This window comes from Canis aureus, chromosome X (genome assembly GCF_053574225.1).
Source record: "Canis aureus isolate CA01 chromosome X, VMU_Caureus_v.1.0, whole genome shotgun sequence".
Classification (NCBI taxonomy): domain Eukaryota; kingdom Metazoa; phylum Chordata; class Mammalia; order Carnivora; family Canidae; genus Canis; species Canis aureus.
Genome location: NC_135649.1, coordinates 39,143,554 through 39,169,615, shown reverse-complemented (window position 1 = coordinate 39,169,615; position 26,062 = coordinate 39,143,554). Strand labels below are relative to the sequence as shown.

Genomic DNA, 26,062 nt, shown 5'->3' with positions numbered 1-26,062 from the left:
ACATTTATATCTACCTTAATACTCAAAGAAAAAAGCTTTTGAGTGGTAGTTCTAATTGCTTATGTCTTCTAGTCACTAAAATTAAGATTTTTAATTTTAGATACAAAAGTTTTGCAGTACTATTTCAATCTGGGATTGCAGGTAAGTCATGTTAAAATTGTTTTGACAAACTCTAGATTAAAAATGCAAGTTGGTTTGATAATCAGACTCTTGAACTTTTAAAAGCCAAGAACACTGTGAGGAGCCCAAAAGTTGTCTTTATAAAAGATATCTCTGAAGATGATACAAGTGAGTTTTCTATTTTAGCCTCCCAGTGCTTCAATTCCTCTTAGAAAATAGTTGTTATACCAAGTGGGGGCCCTAACAGCACAACTTTAGCATTTATTGGCTTCCATATTTAGCATCATGTATATGCCAGCACTTTACTATGTTTTTCTGTTTCAGTAATAAAGGGGTCATTTGTCTTGCTTACTTGAAATATTTTTATGGTTATTTCTACATGTTATATGAAAATAACATGACTAATTCGATAAAGGGCTGTATTATTTTTAAATCACTTACGTGGTCCTAGATATTTACAAACAGTTGATTTTTAACACTCCCCTGAGTTGTAGAAGGGTGAGGGTACTTACAAATAGCTTAATATCCCTGAAAGGTGTCTCTGATTTCAGGTAAGAGCTTTTTTATTTTATTCTTTCAGGCATTATCCCCCCTCCCCCCCCCGAAATACACCTGACTTCAGATATAACAAGATGGCTTATTTCCTAAAAAGGAATGATGCATTTTAAGATTTGGCAGATGATAGTAAACTAGACAGTCTCCTGGATAATGCTCAGATTAGTTCATATTCCCAGACCCTGATTTCACTAAAATGTTGGGCTTATCATTTCCAGAAAACTATCTTCTCCAACTGGCACACATTTATAAATTAAGAATGGTGAAGTTGGTTTTTTTGTTCTTTGAGATTATTTCCTAAATGCAGTTTCAGGAATTGAAAATATAAACTGCTTTGCCTTTAGTTATGTTTATTATAGTTACATGTGGAAATGTAATTCATATCAGATGGCTGAGGCATTTTAAAACATTCTTCTGCATTTTATATCATGGGAATACAAGGAAATGCAGAATAGTTATTTTAATACTTTTTAAAAATTTATTTTATTTATTTATTTTTAAAGATTTTATTTATTCATGAGAGAGAGAGAGAGAGAGAGAGGCAGAGACACAGGCAGAGGGAGAAGCAGGCCCCATGCAGGAAGCCTGACGTGGGACTCGATCCTGGATCCCCAGGATCAGGCCCTGGGCTGAAGGCAGTGCTAAACTGCTGAGCCACCCGGGCTGCCCAATACTTTTATATATTAAAAGTAATAGTATTCATTGTAGTACATGTGAAAAATATTAAAGTATAAAGAAAAGTGAAATCCCGTGTGTAATTATAGCTTATTTTACAAAATATTGATCATGCTATGTAATTTTGTAAACTTTTAACAATATGAGCATTTTTTTCTTAAATACTTGACAGCATATTTTTTTATTGCCTCTATTGTATCCCATCATGGATATATCATAATTCATCCAGTTCCTTATTGTTGAATATTTAGGTTGTACACTATATTTTTCTTTTAAAAAATCGATGTATAGTTGACACAGTGTTACATTAGTTTTAGATGTACTGCATACTAATTTGATATGTCTGTGCATTATACTATGCTCATCACAAATGTAGCTGCCACCCGTTACCATACAGCACTATTAAAATACCATAGGCTATATATTCCTTATGTTGTACCTTTCATCCCTGTAACTTATTCCACTCTATTTTGCTTTTAAAAATAATGCTAGAAAACATGTCTTTGTATACAGGTCATTGTATATCCGTAATTTCCTTTGGATGCTTTCTTAAAAGAATTCCTATGTTCAGATATGAGATACATCTGTTGCAAAAGATCTTAAAGTTGTAATAGAGGATAGATTTTCTAAATGTTCTGATTTTTAAGTCAAAAAAGTCACTGCTACTCTACCTGAAAATCATAGCCCAGCTTTTTTTTTAGTGAGGAACTGTACTACTTTAAAGGGATAGTAAAGTGGTTTTTTTCTTTCTTACCCAAGTGCTATCACCACAACTACTGGCACTCCATGGTCTATGTGCCACAGATGCAGCAGCAGCAACTTCATGTAGAGAATTATCCAGTCTATGCTGAGCCACCTCCTCTGGTAGATCAGACAGTTCCTCAGTTGTATGGTGAGGTGGGGAGACAAGATGGCACACAGATGGAAGCATCGGTAAATGGTGAGTATGTAATGAGAGTACCTGCAAGAAGGACAATTAGATTGTATTATGTAATTTAAAAACCTTCAGATACCTAATTTTGTCCATATTCTAGACTCATGTTTGGGTTCTTTTTTTTTTTTTTTTTAGAGGAAGAGCATGAGTGGGTATGGAGGGGCAGAGGATGAGAGAGAGAGAATCTTAAGCAGGCTCCATGCTCAATGTGGACCCTGATGCAGGGCTCGATCTCATGAGCCTGAGATGATGTCCTGAGCTAAAATCAAGAGTCAGATGCATAAAAAATTGAGCCACGCAGGTGCCTCTGGGCCCATGTTTGTTTGTTTTTTAAAGCATAGTATGTAGACCCTTGCAGTACCTGAGACCCTTTCAAGGAATCCATGAAGCCAAAAGTATTCATCAAAATATACAGATCTTAAAGATTTTTATTTGTGCCTTTCACTGTTATATTCTGCTTTGAGGATGCAGAAATCAGTAGTGAGTAAAAACCACTGCCACCTAAGCACAAATCCAGACAGGGGCACCAAACTGTGCTAGTAATCAGTGTCTTCACTGCCATATACACCCATGTTACAAAAATTGCCAGTTAGATGTTTTTTTTTTTTTAATCAAAAACGTTCTTATTTTTATTAAATCTTTATCTTTGGACTTCATGTTCCATGTGACAAAATCGGGAGTATTCGTACTAAAGTATGATAATTAAAAGGATTTATGAGGTTGACTAATGAGATGAACTAGTGTTTTTCATGCAACACTGTTTTTACTTGTGAATGATACACAAACTATGGTTATTTAGACTTGAGAATCTGGCAGATATTTTCTCAAATAACATGAGCCTTTCACTTCAAGAAAAAAAACAACCAAATGTATTTGTTGTCAAAAGATAAAAATTCCTTAGAGACCCTGGGTGGCTCACTTGGTTGAGCCATCTGGCTCTTGATTTCAGCTCAGGTCATAATACCAGCCAGGCTCGTGAGATTGAGCCCAGTGTCAGGCTCCACTGTCAGCAGAGAATCTTGCTCTCCCTCTACCCCCAACCCTATATATGCTTGTGCTCACTGTCTTGCTCTCCTCAAATAAATAAATCTTGGGGGGGAGGGGAGATAAAAATCCCAGCTTTCAAATAAAACTTAGAACTTTGTAATACTTGTATCTGCCACCATGAGCTTGACAGCTCAATATTTAACTTTTCTAATAATATGGATGGGGTTATTGGGGTGCCTGGCTAGCTCAGTCAGTAGAGCATGCAACTCTTGATCTTAGGGTTGAGAGTTTGAGCTCTACACTGGATATAGAGATCACTTAAAAATAATAAAATCTTTTAAGAAAAAACATAGGTGGGACTATTAATTAATGTTTTTCACATTGTGTGATGAAATGTGTCAACATTTGGAAGATCTATGTAACTCAGTAAAATAATACTTTTCCAATTATCCAATGCATGGTGTTACCTATGTATGATTTTGTAAAAGGTCTATTCAAAGTACAGGATAAAACAGTGGATTTCATTGTTGAGAGAGTATGAAAAAGTCCACATTGCTGCTCACCTTTTGCCACTGTCACTTACCTAGTTTTGGTGTAGCATCAAAGAGTATCTATAATTATCTGAAAAGGGTGGTTATTAAAAGACTTCTCTCTTTTCCAACTACGTATCTGTATGAGGCCAGGTTTTCTTCATATACATAAAAACAACATATCCTAATTGACTAAATACAGAAGCAGATGTAAGAATCCAGTTGTCTTCTATTGAGCCATAGGTTCAAAATTTGCACAATGCCACTTGTTTCACAGTATTTTTGTTTTAGAATATACACTCATTTTTCATAAAAAGTTTAATTTGTGTTAACATTAATAGGCTTATTTTTACATGAATTAATATTTTTAACTTTCTCATTTTAATTCCTAATACGGTAAATTCATAGTACAGTTTATGTGATATAACTCACATAAAAGCTATTTGAGATCCTGAATTTTTAAGAATGTACAGGGATCCTGAGACCAAAGAGTTTGAGACTACTGTGCCAGACCATAAGGATGATTGCTCTATGAGTTTACAGTACAGTATAGACAGGCATTTTAAAGGAATTAGAATAGGATCTTTGGACTTCCCTTGTTGGAAAAGAATGAACAAGAGGTAGAAAAAATTATGTAGACTAACTGAACCAAATTTTTCGCATTCCAGTACTGCTACTTGACAGTTGTGATCTCACCTAAATTACTTAACCTCTCTAAGCCTGAATTTCTGTAAAATGGGAAATACCTGACTTGCCAGGGTTACTATAAGAACTAAATGAGATATACTGTATGTATATACCAGATGGAGAAGTATACTGTACCTGGTACATGTGAGAAATGTGAATTTCCTTTTGTTTCTCCCTTTCTTTAAAACATATTAATGGTTTGGGAATATTAGCACTATAGAGTCTTATCCCTAGTGTGGTGATATGATATATGGCCCATAGTAATAAAAATTAAAGTGTCAACATTTGTTGCGTTTTTGTACCAAAAACTATTCTTAATTGTTGTAAACCATGAGGCAGTGCCAGTCTTCATTCCACAGAATGTGCTTATCTAAGTTATCCCAGGTAATGAAGGATTTCTTTTTAGTATTTACATAGTCACTATAGCAAGGTCAGAACTGCATCTATTTCCACTAAAACTGACTCATGGTAGCAAAAGTGGGGTAAAATGGTGAGGTAAAAGTGATGCTAGGATCTTAATGACATTCAGGAGACAACACTTAAATGTTTGGTCTTTAAGATGTTCTTCAGAACTATACCTTCAAGTGTGGACCAGATTGTGTAGACACCAGAGTTTTTAAATGCTAAAGTGGAATATAAAATGGTTATTTGGATAATACTTGGCACAGTGGGAACTATTGGATAACTTAATTGGAAACTACCTTTATGAGAACTTAATTGGCTAGAAGGACTAGAGAGTGTTCCTGTATGTATTTAGTGTGTAGGTACCTAAAACATCCTAGAAAGATAGCTATCTCTAGTTAGAATACATTGACCCATTATACATGCACACATACTTAAATTTTTTAAATTAGGGAGTTTTTATATAATCTTTTGGTAGCCTGCTCTAGTCACTAATGTTCATATCTCAAGTGCTCTTTGGATACCCGGGTGGCTCAGTTGCTTAAACATCCAATTCTTAATTTCTGCTCAGGTCATGAACACAGGGTTGTGAGATCGAGCCCCGCATTGGGCTCTGCACTGGGTGTGGAGCCTACTTGAGGTTCTCTCCTCTCTCTGTCCCCTGCCCCCCTTTCTCCTTCCCTCTCTACAAAAGTAAAATAAAACTGCTCTTGCCACATTTACTATGATCTTTCCTATAGTTAGTGCTAAGTTTCACATTTACCTATAAGAACATCTGTTTATGTTGATATTTTAGCGAATCTTTGTATATAAAGTGTGTACTGTATGCATTCTTTGTTTCAGGTACTTTTCCAAATGCTGACCCTGCATCTGTCCCTCATGGAGCAGTCTATTATCCAATGATGTCAGATCCTTATGGGCCACCACCTTTGCCGGGTTTTGATTCCTGTCTTCCTGTTGTGCCAGATTATCCCTATGTTGCCCCTTGGCATCCAGTTGGTACAGCATATGGTGGCTCTTCTCAAATTCATGGTGCTATGAATGCTGGGCCAGTTGGCTATATTGCTTCACCTCCCTCAGCTTCTCATTACATACCTCAGAATATGTAAGATTCAGCAGTATGAAGTATTCTTGCACTGCCATTTTTTGTTGTTTTGATTTTTTTAAGAAGTGTTTTATGTTAGTGTTTAAGTGATTTAGGTGGTTAGGGTGGTTACTATTGTATTGTCTTTAAGATTATTTTATCTTTTGATTTAAAATACTACTTTAAAGGAATACTACTTTTGGTTGTGGAAAAGGAAATTGAGATGGATGTACAGCTAGTCCCATATTGAGCATAATTTCATTGTATTCAGCTATTTTCCTGTCAGCCAGCTTGTCAACTTTGTATTAGCTGATTGTTCCAGTTGATAAAAGGAATAAATCATACAAACTATTTCTTTGGTTCAGATGTCACACATACTAAACCATGCAGAACTGAAATAACTTTCACTTTTTTCTGGAAAATAAAAAACAAAACCAAGAGCAGTTGTTTCTGGATAACTAAATATTAAATGAGAGAGCTCTTCAGGTTCTTAAGAATTGTCTGAACTAAGTTATGTTCTGTGATAATCAGTTTCAAAGGCACATGGTGCTCTGCTTTAGATTTATCCCATATGCTATTGTTTGATACTGGATTTATGTAACTGTTTTACTGCACAGTATTGAATTGGTGTCCTTTGCACAGTTAGCAGTAAATAAAAATTAGCATTTAAAATTGCTAAAATGAGTGGGATTTTCTTTTTTTCTTTTTCGTGGCAGCAAAACAGTACCAGACATTTGACTGATCTAATGTTTTTCCCCTGCTATCATGGTGTAAAAAAAAAAACCATATGATTTTTATGACATGAACTGGTTGGGCCCAATCAAAATGTTATTCAATCTCAAGACTTTAATGGTGCATACTACTAAATCTAGTCTTTTTCCCTTGAGTATGTCCCTTTTCAAGTTGTGGGTTTTTTTTTTTAAATCTTATGGAACTTTAGACTTACTTTCTCATTGTCCTGTACTTTCAATAGTTGTATCTTTCAGTTTTTGTTTTTAGACGTACCTTGTATCTCTAGGCCTGCCTTGTCTCTGACATTCTGTGAGACCTATTTCATCAGCCTTTCTGTCTTCTCTTTCATCTACCCAGAGACCACAAGATCCTTTATATTCACCAGTTCTCCTGTAAGTTTTTCATAATGAATACTTTGCTGTATTTCACCTGACAAACAGCTACTTAAAAAGTGTTCTTTGGTTGCCACAAGACCTATTTATATTGCTGTCTTTAAAGGTTATGTATACTTGTGAATCAGTCCTTTTTTCCCTGCACCTTCACCTACACCCTAGGCAAAAATAATCATTGAGAACCTCCAGGCTTCAGGTGCCTTAGCAGTTAGCTGAAAGTACTGGAGGGGAAACCATTTTAAAGAAGACGTTCTATCTTTAATGTACCGTTCTCAAGATAATTGTTATTAATGTGTTCCAAATCCATGTACTAGTTAAGGCTCATCTTTCATAATAGAGATGGAATTGTTTTGTTTTTATATCCTTCAGCTTAAGTCCTTGCTGTACAAGTTGGCATCAGGCGTTAGTAAAAAATGGAACAACAGTGCACTCATCTGTATAACAACCTGACTATGCATTAATGTTTTAGCTTCTTTCCTAATCTCCTGGATCCTCAATTTGTGCAGCCTACGAATTGTTTTATGTTTTCAGTAGGGTTTTATTTTAGTCAAGCTTAAAACATAGAGCAGAACCTCTCTCTCAGGTAGTTCAGGTGTATTTCAGAAATATGCTAAATACACATAACTCACAGCAAGTGATTGTCCTGTATCTTCAACTCTCAGTGGTTTACTAATTAGCTTCTAAGTGGTGTTTTAGAAGGTTATAGTCTATTTTGAGAATGTGGGTCTGGAAATTTTGTGGTTTTGATACAAGTATGTTTGCCTTAGCCTTCCAGTTGATTTGTTTTTTCTTTTAAACTTGTAGGTTTCTGCTTTGCTTTGAGTCCCATTACTTGTCAGTGTGATTTTTTTTGTATATATTTTTTATTGGAGTTCGATTTGCCATAATCAATGTGATTTAATGAGATGCTAGTTAACCAGAAAACCAGAAATCAGTGGTATATACTAGGTCAACCTAATTGTTAACTCACCAGTGTGGAAATAAGTATTTATGGTCTGTTAACATACAAGTATAGTCCACTTGTTGATGTATTATGAGAAGTCTTCTCAAAGAAATAATCAAGACGTGTATCCCGACTTTCTTATTGTTTTGGAGTTTGAGAGGGTGAAAGTAACCCGTACTGTTGCAGAAGTCTGCAGTGGTTTTTGAAAGTAGCTTCCAGATAAAAAGGAAGTGGTTTTTCTGCTAATTAAAAAGCCCTAAGACTTAATGTGTTTAATCAACCTATAGTATAGATATAGTAGTAGGCTTCTTTTTACATATTACCTCTTTAGGGCCCTTAATGTTACAAAAACTTCCTGTCTTTCCTCTGCTGCAAAGGCATCGTGGTTTGTTCTTGACCCTTTACTTCCACCCCCTTCCTGAGATAGATCTGATTACACCAATCAAAGGTAGAAAGCTGAATCATTTCTATAGTGAGGAAAGCAATTATAATTCTTTTTTATTCTGTGTATTTTTAATTTCAGAATTAGTTGCAGTTTTATGCCTTGGTTTAAGAGCAAGTGAAAATATTAAATCTATTTTACTGTTGAAATTCTAGAATTGTGAACTTTTCAAACCTCTTTCATTTCCTTGGAACCTATAATTAAGGCATAACCTTTTAATTAGCTTTGTTTTTTTAAAAGATTTTATTTATTTATTCATGAGAGACAGAGAGAGAGAGAGAGAGAGAGAGGCAGAGACACAGGCAGGTTCCATATAGGGAGCCCGATGTGGGACTTGATCCTGGTTCCCCAGGATCACACCCTGGGCTGAAGGCAGCGCTAAACTGCTGAGCCACCCGGGCTGCCCTTTTAATTAGCTTTGGAAATAAAAGTCAGAATAATTAATTTCTTATGTGAAAACCCAGACATTCAGAACTTAATTCAGACCTAAATCTCCATGAATAATGAAATATAGCCCATTTGAGGAACAGTGGTACACAAACTTAATCTAGACTTTTTCTAAATCTGGGACAGATGTTCATTTTGCATGAAACTTTTGAATCCATTTACATTTCCATTTGCAATAAAAACTAAATTCAGGAGAATTAATAGAGCAAAAGACAACCTCTTGTTTCCCCCCATCTCACCTAGAATGTTAAGCTTCAATCAATGGGAGCAGCTTGATTAGAACACTTGTCTTATGCTTCAGTTATAGACAGTTTTAGGAATATGTTGAGTCCCTGTGCATGAGGTGTGATACAGCTTCAGGGAAGGATGGACCTGAGTTTAGGTAACAACTATGGGACTACAACCACCTCAGTGACCAATCTGGGCATCACTTCAAAATCGGGGTGGCAGGGTTGATAGATGAAGGATTAGCTGCATGTCAATTGCTGAATAGTTGTTGAAGCTTGGGTTCATTATGCTATTCCCTCTAGTGTTTGAAGTTTTTCATAATAGTTTTTTTCTGAAAAGCTACCTTAGCAGGTGGAATATAAGAAACAGCATAGAGGATCATAGGGGTAAAGGGGTGGGGAACTGAATGGGAAGTCATCAGAGGGAGAAAAACCATGAGAGACTCAACTGTAGGAAACAGGATTGCTGGAGGGGAGGTGATTGAGGGCATGAGGTGATTTGGTGATGGACATTAGGAAGGCACATGACGTGATGAGCACTGGTTACACAAAACTGATCAATTATTGAACACTAAATCTGAAACTGTGTACTATATGTTGGCTAATTGAATTTAAATTAAAAAGTAAAAAAATAACTACCTTGGCAGCTGGCAATAGAGAGTAAATGTTTACAAAGTTAGTTAAGATTTGAGGTCTTTAGAAAATTTTTGCCTTGATTGCTGAAAAACGATCTTAGGCTATTACATAAGGTCCATAGATAGGTACCTAATAAGGTACATTGGGGGTTGGGAGAAGCCTATGGTGTAGGCAACTGATTATTCAAATTCCGTAATTCTCAAAAATATTCACTAGCTACTTGTAAAACTAAATTTTGTTAAACCATGATAAACATTTGTAGTTGAAATTGAGGTGAGTGAACTGTTTCAGGTTTTACTGCTTCACTATTCCCTATCAACACTTTTGAGTTTACTGCTTATGGCTGCCAAAAGGAAGCTTGGAAATCAAGAAGTCCTTTACTGTTGAACAGCTATTGTTTTTTCCCCCCTTGTAGATGGTCCTTGCCACTGGCTAGGTTTTTTTGTGAAAGAGGGCTGGGGGAAGTGATTCAACAATATTAAGGTTAAATGGAATCATTTCTTGTGAAAATTCAGGCCAGTCCCTGAATAAAAATGTTCAGATGTATCTTAGCAAACATGACTGATTGTGGATGTTCAGTCCCTTCACCTAATCAACTAATGGATCTTTGTGGCAGATCTTAATGGCCTTTCTCAAACAATACAGGTTTTTCAAATCATTTGCAGAATTATAGAAAAAAATTTTACCTTAGTACTAGGGTACTAAAGTTCTAGACCTAAAAAAACCTAGTATTTTATTTCCTTACTGGTATATTAGTGAGATCAAAGTGAGGTTTTTTTAAGATTTTATTTATTCATTCATGAAAGAATGACACAGAGAGGCAGAAACAAAGGCAGAGGGAGAAGCAGGCTCCATGCAGGAAGCCCAATGTGTGCGACTCGATCCCATGACTCCAGGATCATGCCCTGAGCCAAAGGCAGACGCTCAACCACTGAACAACCTAGGCGTCCCTCAAAGTGAGTTTTTATCTTGATAATTGTGTAAGTTTCATTTCTCCAAGTTGGAGTTCTAGAGATCTACTGTACAACATTGTGGCTATAGATTACAATTCTATATTGTACACTTAAAAATCTGTTAAGAGGGTAGCTGTCCCAGTAAGTGTTCTTACCACAATAAGTTAGAAACAAAAGTTCTACCATATGGTTAGCCCTACCAATCCCCGCCCCCAAAAGACCCCACCATTCTATACTTGTTTTGTCTGCTTTAGCAGTTGAATTTTTAAAAATTTTCTTTCATTCCTTTTGCTCTGCTAAAATAGCTTCAGCTATCCAAGAAGTTTCCCCCCTTCTAGTTTTGAAGCACAGTATAGTTTTGGCTTTTGTTAACCTAGTTCTTTTCCTTTACTCACTGCTTATTTTTTCCAATATTTTATTATGAAAACTTAAAATACGGAAAAATTGAAATAATTGTGTAGTGAACATCTGTATATCCACCATCTAACTTTTACAATTAACATTTTACTCTACTTTTCACATATCCATCTATAAATCCATGTTATTTTATGCATTACAAAGAAAATTGCAGACTCCAGTACACCTCACTCCTAAATATTTCAGCATGCAATATTAATATTGTTAACTAGAATTGAGTATTTGTTAAAGGTTCACTTTCTTCTCTTTTGAGGTAAAATGTACAGGCAACGATATGCACAAATCTTGTGTTTGATGTAATGAGTTTTGATAAATCCTGCATTTATGAAACTCAAACCCTTATCAAGGTAATATTTTCATCACCCCAGGAAATTCCCTCAAGGTCCTTCCTAGTCAATCTCTGTCACCCCAGCCCATCCCCTAGGCGACCACTGTTCCTTCTGATATTTACCCCATCATAGATTAGTTTTTCAGAATGTATATAATTGAATCAGAGTATCTACTCCCTTGTATAAGGCTTCTTTCAGCACAGTGTATTCGGGATTCATTCATGTTTTATGTGCCAGTAGTTCACATTTATTGCTGAGCAGTGTTTCATTGTATGAATATGCCATCATTTGTTTATCCAGTCTATCGATGGACACCTGAGCCATTCTGTTTTTATTTATTTTTTATTTTTTTTAAAGATTTTTTAAATTTATTTATTCATGATAGTCACACAGAGAGAGAGAGAGGCAGAGACATAGGCAGAGGGAGAAGCAGGCTCCATGCACCAGGAGCCCAACGTGGGATTCGATCCCGGGTCTCCAGGATCGCGCCCCGGGCCAAAGGCAGGCGCCAAACTGCTGCGCCACCCAGGGATCCCTGAGCCATTCTGTTTTTAGTATGAAAAAAGCTGCTATGAACATTTTTTTAGAAGCCTGTGAGCATTTGTTTTTATTCCTTTTGAAATGGAATTGGTGGGTCATAGTTAAGATGTACATTTAGTAAGGAACTGCAAGACATTTTTCCAAAGTGAACATACCATTTTATGCTCCCACTAGCAATGTATGAGAGTTCCACTTGTTTTTCAGCTGTATCAAAGTTTGGTAGTGATCAGTCTTTATGATTTATCAGCCATCGTGGTAGGTGTGTAATAAGTTGTATCTCCGTGGTTTTATTTTGCATTTCCCAGATTATGTTGAGCACTTTTTCATGTGTTTATTTGCTAGTTGTATATATTCCTTTTTTAAAGTGTGTTCAAATTCGTTTTTTAAAAAATTTTATCTATTTGAGAAAGAGCAAGAGAGAAAGCACTAGTGGGGAAAGGAAAAAGCAGATACAGAGCCTGATCACAGGACCCTGGGATCATGATTCGAGCCAAAGGCGGATGCCCAACTGACTGAGTCACCCAGGTGCCCTAAATTTGTTCTTTTTATTACTGTTGGAGTTTATTGCATATGCCAGTTGCAGATCTTTTCCAGCTATGTTACTGCCTATTTAGTTGTCCTTCCTAACTAATGTGTAGATGTTATTTACCCAATCATACTTTAAATAATTAGACCAGGACTTGCAAGTGAGTTATTTGGCTGAAAGTTAAACTGTTCTGATGTGCTAACCAGTTCTCTGGTGGCCTAAAATTAATGTTAGTAGAATAAAAACAATAAAGTTTCAGAGTCTGAATTAACTAGGGGCAAGGTAATTGCTAAGAAATCTATTACTACAAAATTTTTTTGGAGAGTGCACATGCAAGCGTGGTGGAGAGGGGCAAAGGCAGAGGGAGAGGAAGAATCTTAAGCAGGCTCCATGCCCAGCATGGAGCCCATGCAGGGCTTGGTCTCACAACCCTGAGATCATGACCTGAGCGGAAATCAAGTTGGATGCTTCAACTGACTGAGCCACCTAGGTGCCTTATTAAAAAAACAACAACTTTTACAGCATCATTTTCCTGATATTTCAGGAAATATTGCCCAAATGTACTTAGATTATACTAAGTTTATTTTTTTAAAGATTTTATTTATTCATGAGACACACACACAGAGGCGGAGACACAGGCAGAGGGAGAAGCAGGCTCCCTGCAGGGAGCCCGATGCAGGACTCCATCCCAGGATCCTGGGATCACGACCTGAGCCAAAGGCAGACACTCAACCATTGAGCCACCCTGGTGTTCTAGATTATACTAGTTTAATAACAACCAGCTTAACTTCAGTTTATGTGTCTTCTTTCTGGCCTATAGATTCAAACTGTTCTACACAACATGTATCATACTTTGGGTACTCAATAAAGAATAAGAAATTTTCAGGATAAGGCCTGTAAAGTTTCTCATTTTGTAAGGTCGAGCTTTATAACTGTCTTGGTCCCTTCATGTCATTATCTTATAGTTCTTTAGGAATGCTGCTTTCAGTTTTTAAATATTCGATAGTCACAGCTCTGTCTAATGGTAAATATAAAAGTTAGGATGATATCAATAGTGTTTATTCTCAATCATCTTTTTCAAAATATATAGGACTTCAGAGGTCTCCCTTAAGTGTCTGCTGGTTAAATTCTAGTGTAAAATCCATTGTTTTCTAATGTTTATTAATAATCAGTGGATATTAATGATAGGAAAATGGAGAAACAAAACACCTTGATTCTGAGCAGCCAGACATTTTGGGGGGAAGAAGGTCAATGCTTTATTTTTCTTGATACTGAAGCTAAAAATACACAGAATCATTTCATTGTACAATATTTTTAATACACTTAAAGATGACACTAACTTTGCACTTCTTACAGAAAGTATTCAAATAAAGTTCCTCAAGGTGGTTTTAGCTTTTAAAATTGTAGTCAGCAAAGCCAAAATGCCATTTACACAAACACATAAGGAATTTTCCTTTTCATTATTAAGCCCAAGAGATCTAATTTTAACCTTAAGTTTGCTGCAGGCGTTTTCTGTATGGTGATGTGTGATTGGGGCTGTCAACTAGGGTTAAGAATGTAAATTCAACACCACCTGTGTTTTTTACTGTCAAATGTGACTTCCAAACTACATAATTCTGTGAAAGGTTTAAGTATTGGTATCTTCTTGAATACTACCACTGGTGTGCATTCCTGTGTTATAAGAAACAAAGACAAAATGTTTTCACTCAAGAAGGATGTATTTTATACTTAACTGAAATATCCTTGAGAAAGTCTTTCCCTTTATAATTGAACTAAGAAAACACATGGGTTTATTTTTACTATGTTAAAGGAGTAATTTGAACAGGTAAAATTTTTAAAGCTAATCATTTATCAAATTTGATTCCCTTTAACATTAAGAAAGCCAGAGACTAATGTGTTAACCCTTTGGGTTTAGAGGTTTCCTCATGAGTTCACACGACATTCATTATACTAAGTACAGTTACTACTGTGCTTATTGGACTACAGGCTACATTGCTTTGGTTATTTAAACTGATCACTTAATATGTATCCTAAAAAAAGCCCTGCAGGGCTTGACCACAAAGTGATGAAACCTTAAGTCATTTAATTAGACCTTACACAGGAAAAAGATGTGACTTTGAAATGACTTGAACATTCAACTGGCTGCCGCCATCCTACTTCTAGATCCACCTCCTAGTTAGTTCTACCAGAGCTCCTCCTGGGTCCAATCCCACCACCCTCCATTTTTCTACGAAGGCTGGGCTTTTCTTTACTGCCCCTTCTTCCTGCTAACAGCTTCGTTGTCAGAATCTCTGCATCATAAAGTGTCATTTCTTATGGCTCATATAAGGTTTGGGAAGCCAATTCTGGGTTTAGTTCTATTAAACTATTGGATCTTGGGGTGTGCTCTACTATTTAAACTCAAATGTTTCAAGGGTTGAGTCATTATGGTTCTTCCCAAATCAGTGGAGGTTCTATATCTACATATGGTGTTCTTTAATGTTTCCTCCTTGGGAGGCTTTTTATGCCCTTATTTCAGTAATGCTGCCACTCACTGTTCCAAGCATGTTTAAAACTAGATTTCAAGACAAGATTCCATCAAAATCCTAGAGGAGAACACAGGCAACACCCTTTTTGAACTTGGCCACAGTAACTTCTTACAAGATGCATCCATGAAAGCAAGAGAAACAAAAGCAAAAATGAACTATTGGGACTTCATCAAGGTTTTTCACAGCAAAAGAAACAGTCAACAAAACTCAAAGACAACCTACAGAATGGGAGAAGATATTTGCAAATGACATATCCGATAAAGGACTACTATCCAAGATCTATAAAGAACTTATTAACTCAACAGCAAAGAAACAATCCAATCATGAAATGGGCAAAGGACATGAACAGAAATCTCACAGAGGAAGACATAGACATGGCCAACAAGCACATGAGAAAATGCTCCGCATCACTGGCCATCAGGGAAATACAAATCAAAACCACAATGAGATACCACCTCACACCAGTGAGAATGGGGAAAATTAACAAGACAGGAAACAACAAATGTTGGAGAGGATGTGGAGAAAGGGGAACCCTCTTGCACTGTTGGTGAATGTGAACTGGTGCAGCCACTCTGGAAAACTGTGTGGAGGTTCCTCAAAGAGTTAAATAGATGTGCCCTACAACCCAGCAATTGCACTGCTGGGGATTTACCCCAAAGATAACAGATGCAGTGAAACGCTGGGACACCTGCACCCCGATGTTTATAGCACCAATGTCCGCAATAACCAAACTGTGGAAGGAGCCTCGGTGTCCATCGGAAGATGAATGGATAAAGAAGATGTGGTTTATGTATACAATGGAATATTACTCAGCCATTAGAAATGACAAATACCCACCATTTGCTTCATTGTGGATGGAACTGGAGGGTATTATGCTGAGTGAAATAAGTCAGTCGGAGAAGGACAAACATATGGTCTCATTCATTTGGGGAATATAAAAAATAGTGACAGGGAATAAAGGGGAAAGGAGAAAAATGAGTGGGAAATATCAGAAAGGGAGACAGAACATGAGAGACTCCTAACTCTGGGAAACGAGCAAGGGGTGGTAGAAAGGGAGATGGGTGGGGGGTGGGGATGACTGGGTGACAGGCACTGAGGGGGGCACTTGATGGGATGAGCACTGGGTGTTATTCTATATGTTGGCAAATTGAACAATAAAAAATAAATAATAAAAATAAAACTAGATTTCAGACTGCAAAGAGGAATGAGGACTCTGGGGGTGATGGAAATTTTTGTACCTTAATGGTGATGGTGGTTCCAGGGATATATACAACTGCGAAAACTCACTGAATTCTACATTTTAAAGGTATGCACATAATTGTATACCAATCATTTCTCGATAAAGTTGATAAGAAAAAATTAACTGGTTTCCAAAGAGTGGTTTCAGGTCACTTTACAATCACATAAGAAACTATCTCATTTTATACTTGTGCCTATTAAAGTTCCTATTATGTATTAGCACTTGAACCAGACAAAATAGAACTCAGCTTGATTACCTACCTTTTTACCCAATATGGATCTAAAATTACTTTTGACTGTTTCTAAACATTTTATCTTATAGGATCATGATTTTCTACCACTTGAGGATATTCAGAGGTTGTATTATGGATTTGAAAGTCCTCCCCAAAGCAGAAGTCCACAATGATTTGATAATGGCAGCCTTTGAATATGGGTGCAGCTTAAAGGTGATTACTTTGAAGAACAGCATTCATTTGGGCACATATATTCCAGCATGCTTATGAAAATATCAATCTCATTATTTTTTAATCTCACTTGATATGTTTATTCCAAATTTATGAGGCTAAAAGATGACACCAGGTATAGAATCTAGCTTTCTTCTATACTACCCTCCAATTTTACCTTTTATTTCTCTTTGATGTAGAGTTTTGACAAATTCATTTTATTTCATAGATAAAATTTGGAGAGATCAATCCCAGTAGCTGGTCAAACATGTATACTTATAAAAGCCAATCGATTATATTGTGCAATTTAAAATATAACCTTACTATGAGTCTGTGTTGAACCTAGTAACACAGTGATCACAAAGTGAGAACTTGCTATAATTTGAAATTTAAACTAAATTTGACCCGACCTTTGAAAAATGATTTACAGTTTTTTCAGAGCTTGTTTTCACATACTATTGCTCTTCTGGAATTTTTTGAGTGAGAAAAGGGTGATGTTGATGTTTTAATTCAGGAACTACATTTTTTATTGGGGTACTCCATCTCAATTTGGTCACCTAAAGAGTTCAGCAATTTGACGGTTTAGCCCTAGGTTTTAAACACTGGTCAGTACTCATTCTTTAGAAGCTTTTCCATCTGTCTCTTAGTATACCACCAGCATCTAAGTACCTCAAGCACTCCCTGCAAAAGTTGAAAGCCTCTTGTTTGTCTTGTCTTCCAAGGGTCAGTTTTAAGGGTTGTATAAGACCAGAGAACTGTCAAAAGGGTTTCTAAGTTGGAAGGCAGTTGGTGGCAATGAGTATTTTGGGAATATGTTGAACTTTGTGGAAAAGGGCATGAAATGGCCAAGGCCGGCTTAGCTGTACTTGCAAATGGTTGGCCACCTTAGGCTAAAATAAAAGGCACACTGCCACCTACTCATTCAAGTGCTGAGGATGTTGCCTTGGTATGTGTGTGTGCATGTGTTGAGGTGTACCTCCTGGGATGTTAGGTTCCCTGAAACCTGCTCATTGGTGAAGTCAGAGGGCAAAATAGGCTGCAAATTGGTGAAAATGACCTTAACATTGCAGGCCATTCTTACCTACTTTAGTCTTTTTTGGTTCTATCAAGACATTTGGAGAGTCGTACAAAAGGCTTTTCTTTTTGAGGGTGAACAATTAGGGTAGGGTAGATATGTGTTACATTAATGGATTTATGAAGGTTCATTACGATGGTTGAAAGTGGCAGACTCTTCCTGTTACTACAAAAATTGCCTTTCATTTGTATAGTAACAGGAAGTTCCTACAGAGCTTCACTACTTTTCACATCAGATAAGAAAAGAAAGCTAGCTATCGGCATACGAGCATTCCACTTAGTTTTATATTTAGACATAATTCTTATGTGTATGTCTCTCAAGTACCACAAGCACTGATGGTAGATCTTTACAAAATGAAAGACCACAACTGAAATCCAATAAACTAACAAATAAAAGATATAAGTCCACTCTAGAGTAGGAGTAAAATATGGAGCTTAAAAATGCTAGAGCACCCTGGCCTGCTTCCTGTATCACCCCAAGCAATTGCCTCTTTTGTTTCTTACCGAACATCTCATTCTCTAAAAGTAAAGTTCAAAACCACCTACAGGTAACTTTTTCTCTGGACTACCATGCAGCCTTTAGGTGGAAATCCTAGGCCACATATCAGCATATAAATGAATAGTACTACCTCAAGTATGCAATAAATCTCAAGTATGCAGACTTAATTTAAATCATGAAAAACACATATTTTAATTTTTACAAGTAGGTTTTTCCTTCTGACCTAAATGCTTTATTTTTTTATGAAACCGGAAACCCAAAATTCTGAGAGCTTTCAATATTAACAATTGTGCTACAGCAGATACTGTCACAGCAATTTATTTTAGAAATTCCTCACCATATCTCAGGAAGTTTCTTTCCATTGAAGTTATTCCTGTTCCCCCTCCCTTCAAAATGATTAAATAATTACCAAAAAAGATGAAGGACCAAGGCCAGAATGATCAAATGCTATTAAGTTTCATCGTATGCATGTGCCTGCGTGTATAACACAGATAAGGTTCTCAGTTCTACAAACATCCCTGTAAAAGCAACGCAAGTCAAAACCTTCATCTGTTGGATACAAAGTGATGGAAAAAGTCACTGGAAATCCAGTAAAAATAGCATTTCTCTGTACTAAAGTAATGCTCACATTGAATTGTGGTACTCGGTTCCCAGTGGCTAGTTCTTCACCAGCAAAGTGGATATTTGGAACAATTATCTAGATAAAGCAAGCCAGAGAAACAATCTAAAATGCCTATAGCTTTGAGGCAAAGTCACAGGGGTAAGAGGAAGCTGACAAGTGGGTAAGAAGAAGTTATTTAGATGATCTGAAAAATCACATCAATTTATGTTGGTTATGTCTATACAATCTGTTAGCTCTGTTTTGAAAACTCTATTACCAGAATAATGTGGTCAGTTTTTCTTACGTACTTTTAAAACAGGAAAGACTGTCTCCCTAACTTCAAGTACTTTTTACCTGATGGTTTAATAAATCAAGGTCTGGGCCACTTAAACTGTTAGTCAAAATACCACTTGAGTCTTACAAGGCAAGAGGAACATCGAATGGTCATTGATATATTCTGGCTAAGATAGTGGCTCATATTTTTCACTGAAATTTAATGAAATTTACAGGAGAGCTTTTGCACTGTCATAACTATAAAATTCTTAAAAAGTATTTAAGTCCTTCAAAAGGTAGAGGCCCTAGGTTTTTTAAAGTTCTTTACTCAAATTGCAGGCAGATGTTTAGATGTTTTGGGCTTAGCTGAAATAGCCTAAATTAGGTCAGAGTAGAATGAAAAATGACTATGGGAGGCAGAAAGAAATCTGTAAATTCTGATGTAAGTGGACAGAAATATAACTTGGAGCATTTATACCCCTATACCATTTGGCATCTTCCAAAAATGATGACCTTGAATTTGAAGTCTTTCCTCTGTCTTTGTACTCCACTGGCCTTAAAGTCGGAAGTGGAAGAGAGAACTTCAACAGTGGTCATTTTCCAATATAAATCAGACATTTTCTTTATAAGATCTATACCTTTACTAATTATCTGGGGCACTCTGATGGATTTATGGTGGAATCAAACAAATGAATACAAGTATCTAGAAGTGACAAGCCAACTGTAATGGAGGTGAACCATGGTATAGATATTTGGACAAGTAGTAAATGATCTTTACACCATGTATTATTATTATATTTGACTTTGGAGTTCATTTTTCACTTTACTTTTAAATATGTCTGTCTGAAAAAAAAAATAAATATGTCTGAAATTTGGGGGCAAATGAACAAAAATATATGTGTATCGGCCATTCCATTTTCACATTTCCTATATATACCATATAATACATATGCTTAATAATAAATGTTTTGCTACTATGATTTAGAAGATTTAGGTTTATTGACTGGCTCTTCGCCTTGAGCCAGTCATTATTCGTCTCTGGACCTTTTTTGTTTTTGTTTGTAAAATAAGAGGTTGGAATAGAGGTAGAGATACAGTGGATTGTCTCTGAGATACTCTCTTAGGTCCAATTTTCTGTTTCTAAATTCACTCTCATATTGGCTTGTACTTTCTCTGGGATCAGATGACATTTAAGCACTGTACTTGAAATACCTTTCTTGATAGTAGCTGGTCCAGAGGTCCAAAGGTGAACACAAATTTCTTTTCCTTCCTACTTCCTATGTTAGAGTTCCTACTTTTTCTGAGTTAGAGTAAATAAAAATGTTGATGTCATCAATATGGAAGTAATGGCAATAGCTGTTCGGCTTTAACAGCTCACTGGCCTCAGTCCCTGTCAGAGCCTGGCCTCAAGGTAGCTAGTGAAGTTGTAAGCCCAAGTAATAAGCATAGTAGCCCTGAGACGATCTGAAAAGGAATGTACTGCTTATGAAATATGACATTGGTTTCTTTTAGTAGTTGAGATTGGCTACTATAATTTATACACATTCTCTCCTCAGAACGTAACTGAGAGAAGACTATGTTGGAGCATGGCTCTATGGCTACCGTTGTTTTCTGACAAACTGATGCAGTAACTGCCAGAACAATTATACCTAGGTTATCACAAGTACATGTATTTGTGAGAAATAGGGCCGTATATTGGGTTTTGGTGCCATCAGTATGAATTAGATATGTAGCCCGGGTGCCATTTATTATTGAATGTAGATTTGACAATTGGAAAAGTTGAATCTGTAAAATTAGAAACCTTCCTTCTGGAAAGTAACCTGATATTGATGTCATTAAGGTCATTTATGATAGTTCCGCTGAGGGAAGTGGGAGAGAAATTGGAGTTGAGTAAATAATCACTTCAGATATGATTAAAGAATTACTTGGGGACAATCTGTTATCAAATGGGTCTTGTTGCAGCTTGTTCTCGTGGTAACTTTTCCTTGGATCTGAGCTTTATTCAACATTTAGGGTTCCCCCCTCCCCACCAGTTTGTCTCTTCATGTGGAATTTTTTTTTTCATGTGGAATATTTTGACCATCAGTCACCAAAGCTAGGGCTAGAAATGGGAATCAATTCAAATAACCCAGAAACTACAATGTCAGAAGCTATTTTGGAGGCATATATGCGTTGTTTGAAAATGCTTCATTTTACTTACTTGTAACAGAAAGTAGACACATGAATTTAGGTGGATTTCTATTACTGTTGATATTTACAGAACAACACCTAACTTTCTTACTTTTCTGAGCCTACGCACTGTTAATTTAACTCTCTAGGACCCAGACCTAGAGCTGTTTGGGTCATATGTTAGAGTGTGAATTGGGGACAGCCCTGTACTAATGTTGGTTAAAAGAAAGAAAGAAAGAAAAAAAAGCAACCAGAAAACCTAAAACCAAAACAAACACAAAAACCGAACCAAAACAAAAAAATCCCACCCTAGGTCAGTAGGTTATCTGCTCAGTGGCTATTGGGTCAGTTACAGATTTCATTTTTTAACCTGCACGTTTGGATTTTGATGAGGTACTCTTAAGCTTTGGAGAGTCATTTGTATGTATAAATGCAGCTTTCTTTGATGACATTAGAATTTGGATCACGCTTACAGTTCCATGAATTCACTAGGGTTATGTTATATTTCTAATGTAAGTTGACACATGCAATTCCACTGCTCCCAATGAGTATTAAAACTGCAACTGGAATCAGGTTATCTAGACCTAAAATTGTTTTTTTCATTAGAATGTGATTAAAATGAAGATGCATTTTTCAGATTTCGACACCGCAGCAAGATGTTATTTTTCTGATTAAAAAAATGTTTTCAAACCCAGGCTTTTACCTTAGAAATGCTTTTGATAGCAATGATTAAAACTATCAACAGTCGATGGGACCCTATACATGTACCAGCTAATTATTTTTCTTGCCAATGTATGAGATGTAGCAACTACTGGTTAGAGTGCAGCAGAAGTTTTTAAAAACAGCACACATCCTAAATACTAATCTCAATACTATCACATTTGAAAAGGTAGTGGGTCAACTGAAACACACAAACACAGAAAAGGAATTCACTAACTTCTTAGGTGGGACGCATAACTACGTGGTAAATATTCACTGGCACACTTTGGGAAACTAACAGATCTTTCAGAAACAAAACACTCAACAACCTCCACGGTAAGGAGAAGTTGTGTTTAAGAACAAAAACGAGAAGGCCAGTTCTACCTAGAAACCACAAGCTGACAATTCTTTGGAGTCTGTTCAGTCTCCCTTTGATGCTGTTCATTGAACTGGAATGGGCAGCATGGAGCACTGAAGGGCAACAGAGATGGCTTGCCTCATCTGATAGCTGGTGGGGACTGCCGAGCACCTCCCTCAGCCCCTGGGGAAATGGTGTGAGATCCTGAGGAAGGTCAGGGATCTGTGCGACAGCAACGGTAGCAAAGTGGCACCTGGAGCTTCAAAGAAGCAAGGGTAAGAAAAGCAAAGCCAAAGGGTAAAGCACCCGACTGCACCTCTGCTGATTCTGGGTAAGCACCCCTGCAGTTGGTTGTGAAACGGACTTCATGTTAAGAGGCATAAAAAGGCAAATAATAGCAATAACACTAAGAATCACACCGACAAGAACAAAAAAAAAAAAGGAAAATGTGGCTATAAAAGAAAATAATAGAGGAGTTTCACTCTCCTTTCTGGGGAGGGGGTTGGGCAATGAGGGAATCAGATTCTATGTCACCTCTGAGAGCAGGGAAATTACAAATTTTCTCTTGAGTTCCAGAGCGGGGGGCAGGGCAGAGGGAGGGGAGGGGACGGCTTGACTTAGAGTCGAGTTGTTACTTGTTCTTCCTGTCCATCACCCCATTTGTGCATGAGCAGGTCGCAGGCCTCTCCCCAAGTTTCGAACACGTCCTCTGAGGAGTCTAAAAGTTTGGAATTTGAGGAGCAGATGCTGGATGCACAGTGAAGAGAGCTGGAACAGGCTAGAGGGCATTCACTGCTTGGAGCAGCACCCCGGGCTTCACCTAATTCTACCTCACTGAGGTTCATTTCACTCTGAGAACAGGCCCCTGCTTTCCCTTTCTCCATCTGAGAATATCTGATGTCTTGCCACATGTAGTGCTGTTGAGCAATGCCATCCGAAATGGTGTACATTGGCTCTGAACTTGGTTCGGACATATGACCATTGAACTTGGAAAACAGGAGACCGAGTTTCTTGAGAGAAGGACCCACGAAGGAGCATTTGCTCGATGACTCAGATTTTGACTTCCCTTGGGTGCCACTGGCTCTTGGCACAGTTCTGATGAGAGGTGGCCCGTGGCAGGCCTTTTTTTTGCAGCCTAAATTGAAAGAGACACTCTTGGATTTGGCCCGTGCCCCACCACTGCCATCATTGGTATCGTCCCTCTGAGAGAGTTCGGTGCTGCTCGTGGAAAAGCTTCTCCTTGAGTGTTTCCTATTTCCTAAGAGGTCAAGTACTTCATATCGAAAGCTGGAGATGTCCTGCTTTAATTCCTAGGGCAGGAGAGAAGACACCTTACGTTAAGAAGCTTGGTCTTGAGTTCAAAATAGACTTGCTCATTGGGTGTCCTTTGGAAGGCTCCCAGTTTTGCCTAGTGCAAATTACAAAGTACACAGACTACCAGGAAAATCTTGCATTATTCCAGCACAGGAAAAGCAGATTAAGAATTCTGTGGGCAGGGCTGGCCATTGGAAAAACTGTATAATTGGTAAAGTTGATTTCAGTTGGCCCTTATCATGAGGACACTAATGGACTTGTCCCTGTGAGAGCGCTAACTAGCAATTAAGGAACTAGCTCTCCTAGGCATATCTGCATATAGAAAAACTAGGGAAGAGGAAAACCGCTTTTAGGACCCTAAGGAATAAAAGTAGGGAAGTGGAACGTGTCAGGTTAGAGACTCCTCTTTGAAGACTGGGGCGGGCTTAGAGGGTGGGGGTGGGGCTCCTGGCCACTCAAGTCCCCAGGAAATGTCTTCTATCTCTAACTGGCCGCCTAGAGGCTAGAATCCTCCTTTAAAAGACAACTTTTAGGGGATCCCTGGGTGGCGCAGCGGTTTGGCGCCTGCCTTTGGCCCAGGGCGCGATCCTGGAGACCTGGGATTGAATCCCACATCAGGCTCCCGGTGCATGGAGCCTGCTTCTCCCTCTGCCTGTTGTGTCTCTGCCTCTCTCTCTCTCTGTATGACTATCATAAATAAATAAAAAAAAAAGTTTAAAAAAAATAAAAGACTTTTAATATTTTTTAAAGATTTATTTATTTATGATAGACATAGAGAGAGAGAGAGAGAGGCAGAGACACAGGAGGAGGGAGAGGCAGGCTCCATGCCAGGAGCCTGACGCGGGACTCCATCTCGGGACTCCAGGATCGCGCCCTGGGCCAAAGGCAGGCGCTAAACCGCTGAGCCACCCAGGGATCCCCAAAAGACAACTTTTAAAAGCTTAAGTTGGATCATATTGCTCCCCTGCTTTTAAACCTCTTGAGTAACTTGTCACTGACCTTGGGTAAAAGTAGAAATGCTATTCCAAGGGGATGCCCGGGTGGCTTAGCTGTTTGGCACCTGCCTTTGGCCCAGGGTGTGATCCTGGAGACCCAGGAACGAGTCCCATGTCAGGCTCCCTGCATGGACCCTGCTTCTCCCTCTGCCTGTGTCTCTGCCTCTCTCTCTGTATCTCTCATGAAAAAAAAAATCTTAAAAAAAAAAAGAAATGCTATTCCAAGGACTACAAGGTTTTTCAAGGCCCTGTGTCAGCTCTTCCTACTCTATCTCGGGGCTCTCTACTGTCCACCTGCCTGGACATATTATCTCTTGCCTTGGGGCCTTTGCCTGTGCTGTTCTCTCTGTCTAGAACATTCTTCTCCACAACTCTCCTTTATCTGGCTCCTCCTTTAAGCCTCAGCTTAAATGCGGCTTCTTCTGAGAAGCTGCCCCAACTCTCCAAATCCCAGTCGAGTGTCCCTCCTCTCTGTCTCCACAGCACTGTGTGTTTATCCTGTCAGAATACTCAGTCCTTCTATTGTTACCATCTGTGTGTCACTCTGAAGAGTGGGGGCTGGTGATATCTTGATACCCCAGGATCTGGTGGAATGCTTGGAACATAGCAAGCCCTCAGTAGATGAGTTCTATCTATGGATTAGTATAATAGGCCTTCTAAGAAGATTTATTTATTAGAGAGAGAGAAAGAAAGAGAGGGAGAGAGAGTCTGGTGGGGGAGGGGCAGAGGGAAAGAGAGAAACCCAAGCAGACTCTGTGCTGAATGCAGAGCCTTGACATGGGGATCGATCCCACAACCCTGGATCACCACCTGAGTTGAAACCAAGAGTCAGACTCAACCAACTGTGCCACCCAGGCACCCCGGATAATGGCCTTTTTTTGTTCCTTAGAAAGTATACATGTGTTCTAAGATAGGGTTTCTTAATCACTTGACATGTTGAGCTGGATCATCTTGGTTGTGGGAGGCTGTCCTGTGCTTTGTAAGATGTTTAGTAGCAATCTTGGTCTCCACCCACTAGGTGCCACTAGCATACACATCCAGTGTGACAACCAAAAATGTCCCCAGACATTGCCAGATGTGCCCTAGGGAACAAAATTGACCCTGATTGAGAACCATTGTTTTAGGCTAATGCTAGTATTATGAGAATTTTGATGTTTCGTGGTAGAGTTTATTAAATCTTAGATTTAATATTGGATTAGTTGGTCTTCATCTCTGAAGTAAAGAAAGTCTTTACATTTGCAGGCATCTTCCTTTTGCTCTGTTGCCCCTTACTGCACATCCTTGCCACAACACTTAAAGCCCTCAATTCTCA

General features: G+C 37.9%; 2 protein-coding genes across 2 annotated transcripts in view; one reads left to right on the top strand and one right to left on the bottom strand.

Moving 5' to 3' along the window:
• Positions 1-6,655, top strand: part of ALG13 (ALG13 UDP-N-acetylglucosaminyltransferase subunit) — a 73,139-nt gene extending 66,484 nt beyond the window's left edge. Inside the window, 3 exon segments of the mRNA XM_077888864.1 lie at positions 101-141; positions 2,110-2,290; positions 5,734-6,655. Of these exon segments, the coding sequence (XP_077744990.1) occupies positions 101-141; positions 2,110-2,290; positions 5,734-5,999 (488 nt within the window). The 3' untranslated portion in view covers positions 6,000-6,655.
• A 7,134-nt stretch (positions 6,656-13,789) lies between these two features.
• The window catches only part of TRPC5 (transient receptor potential cation channel subfamily C member 5), a 173,320-nt gene continuing 161,047 nt past the window's right edge, over positions 13,790-26,062 (bottom strand). The window contains exon 11 of the mRNA XM_077889923.1: positions 13,790-23,751. Within this exon, the coding sequence (XP_077746049.1) occupies positions 23,059-23,751 (693 nt within the window). The 3' untranslated portion in view covers positions 13,790-23,058. The remainder of the gene's footprint in view (positions 23,752-26,062) is intronic.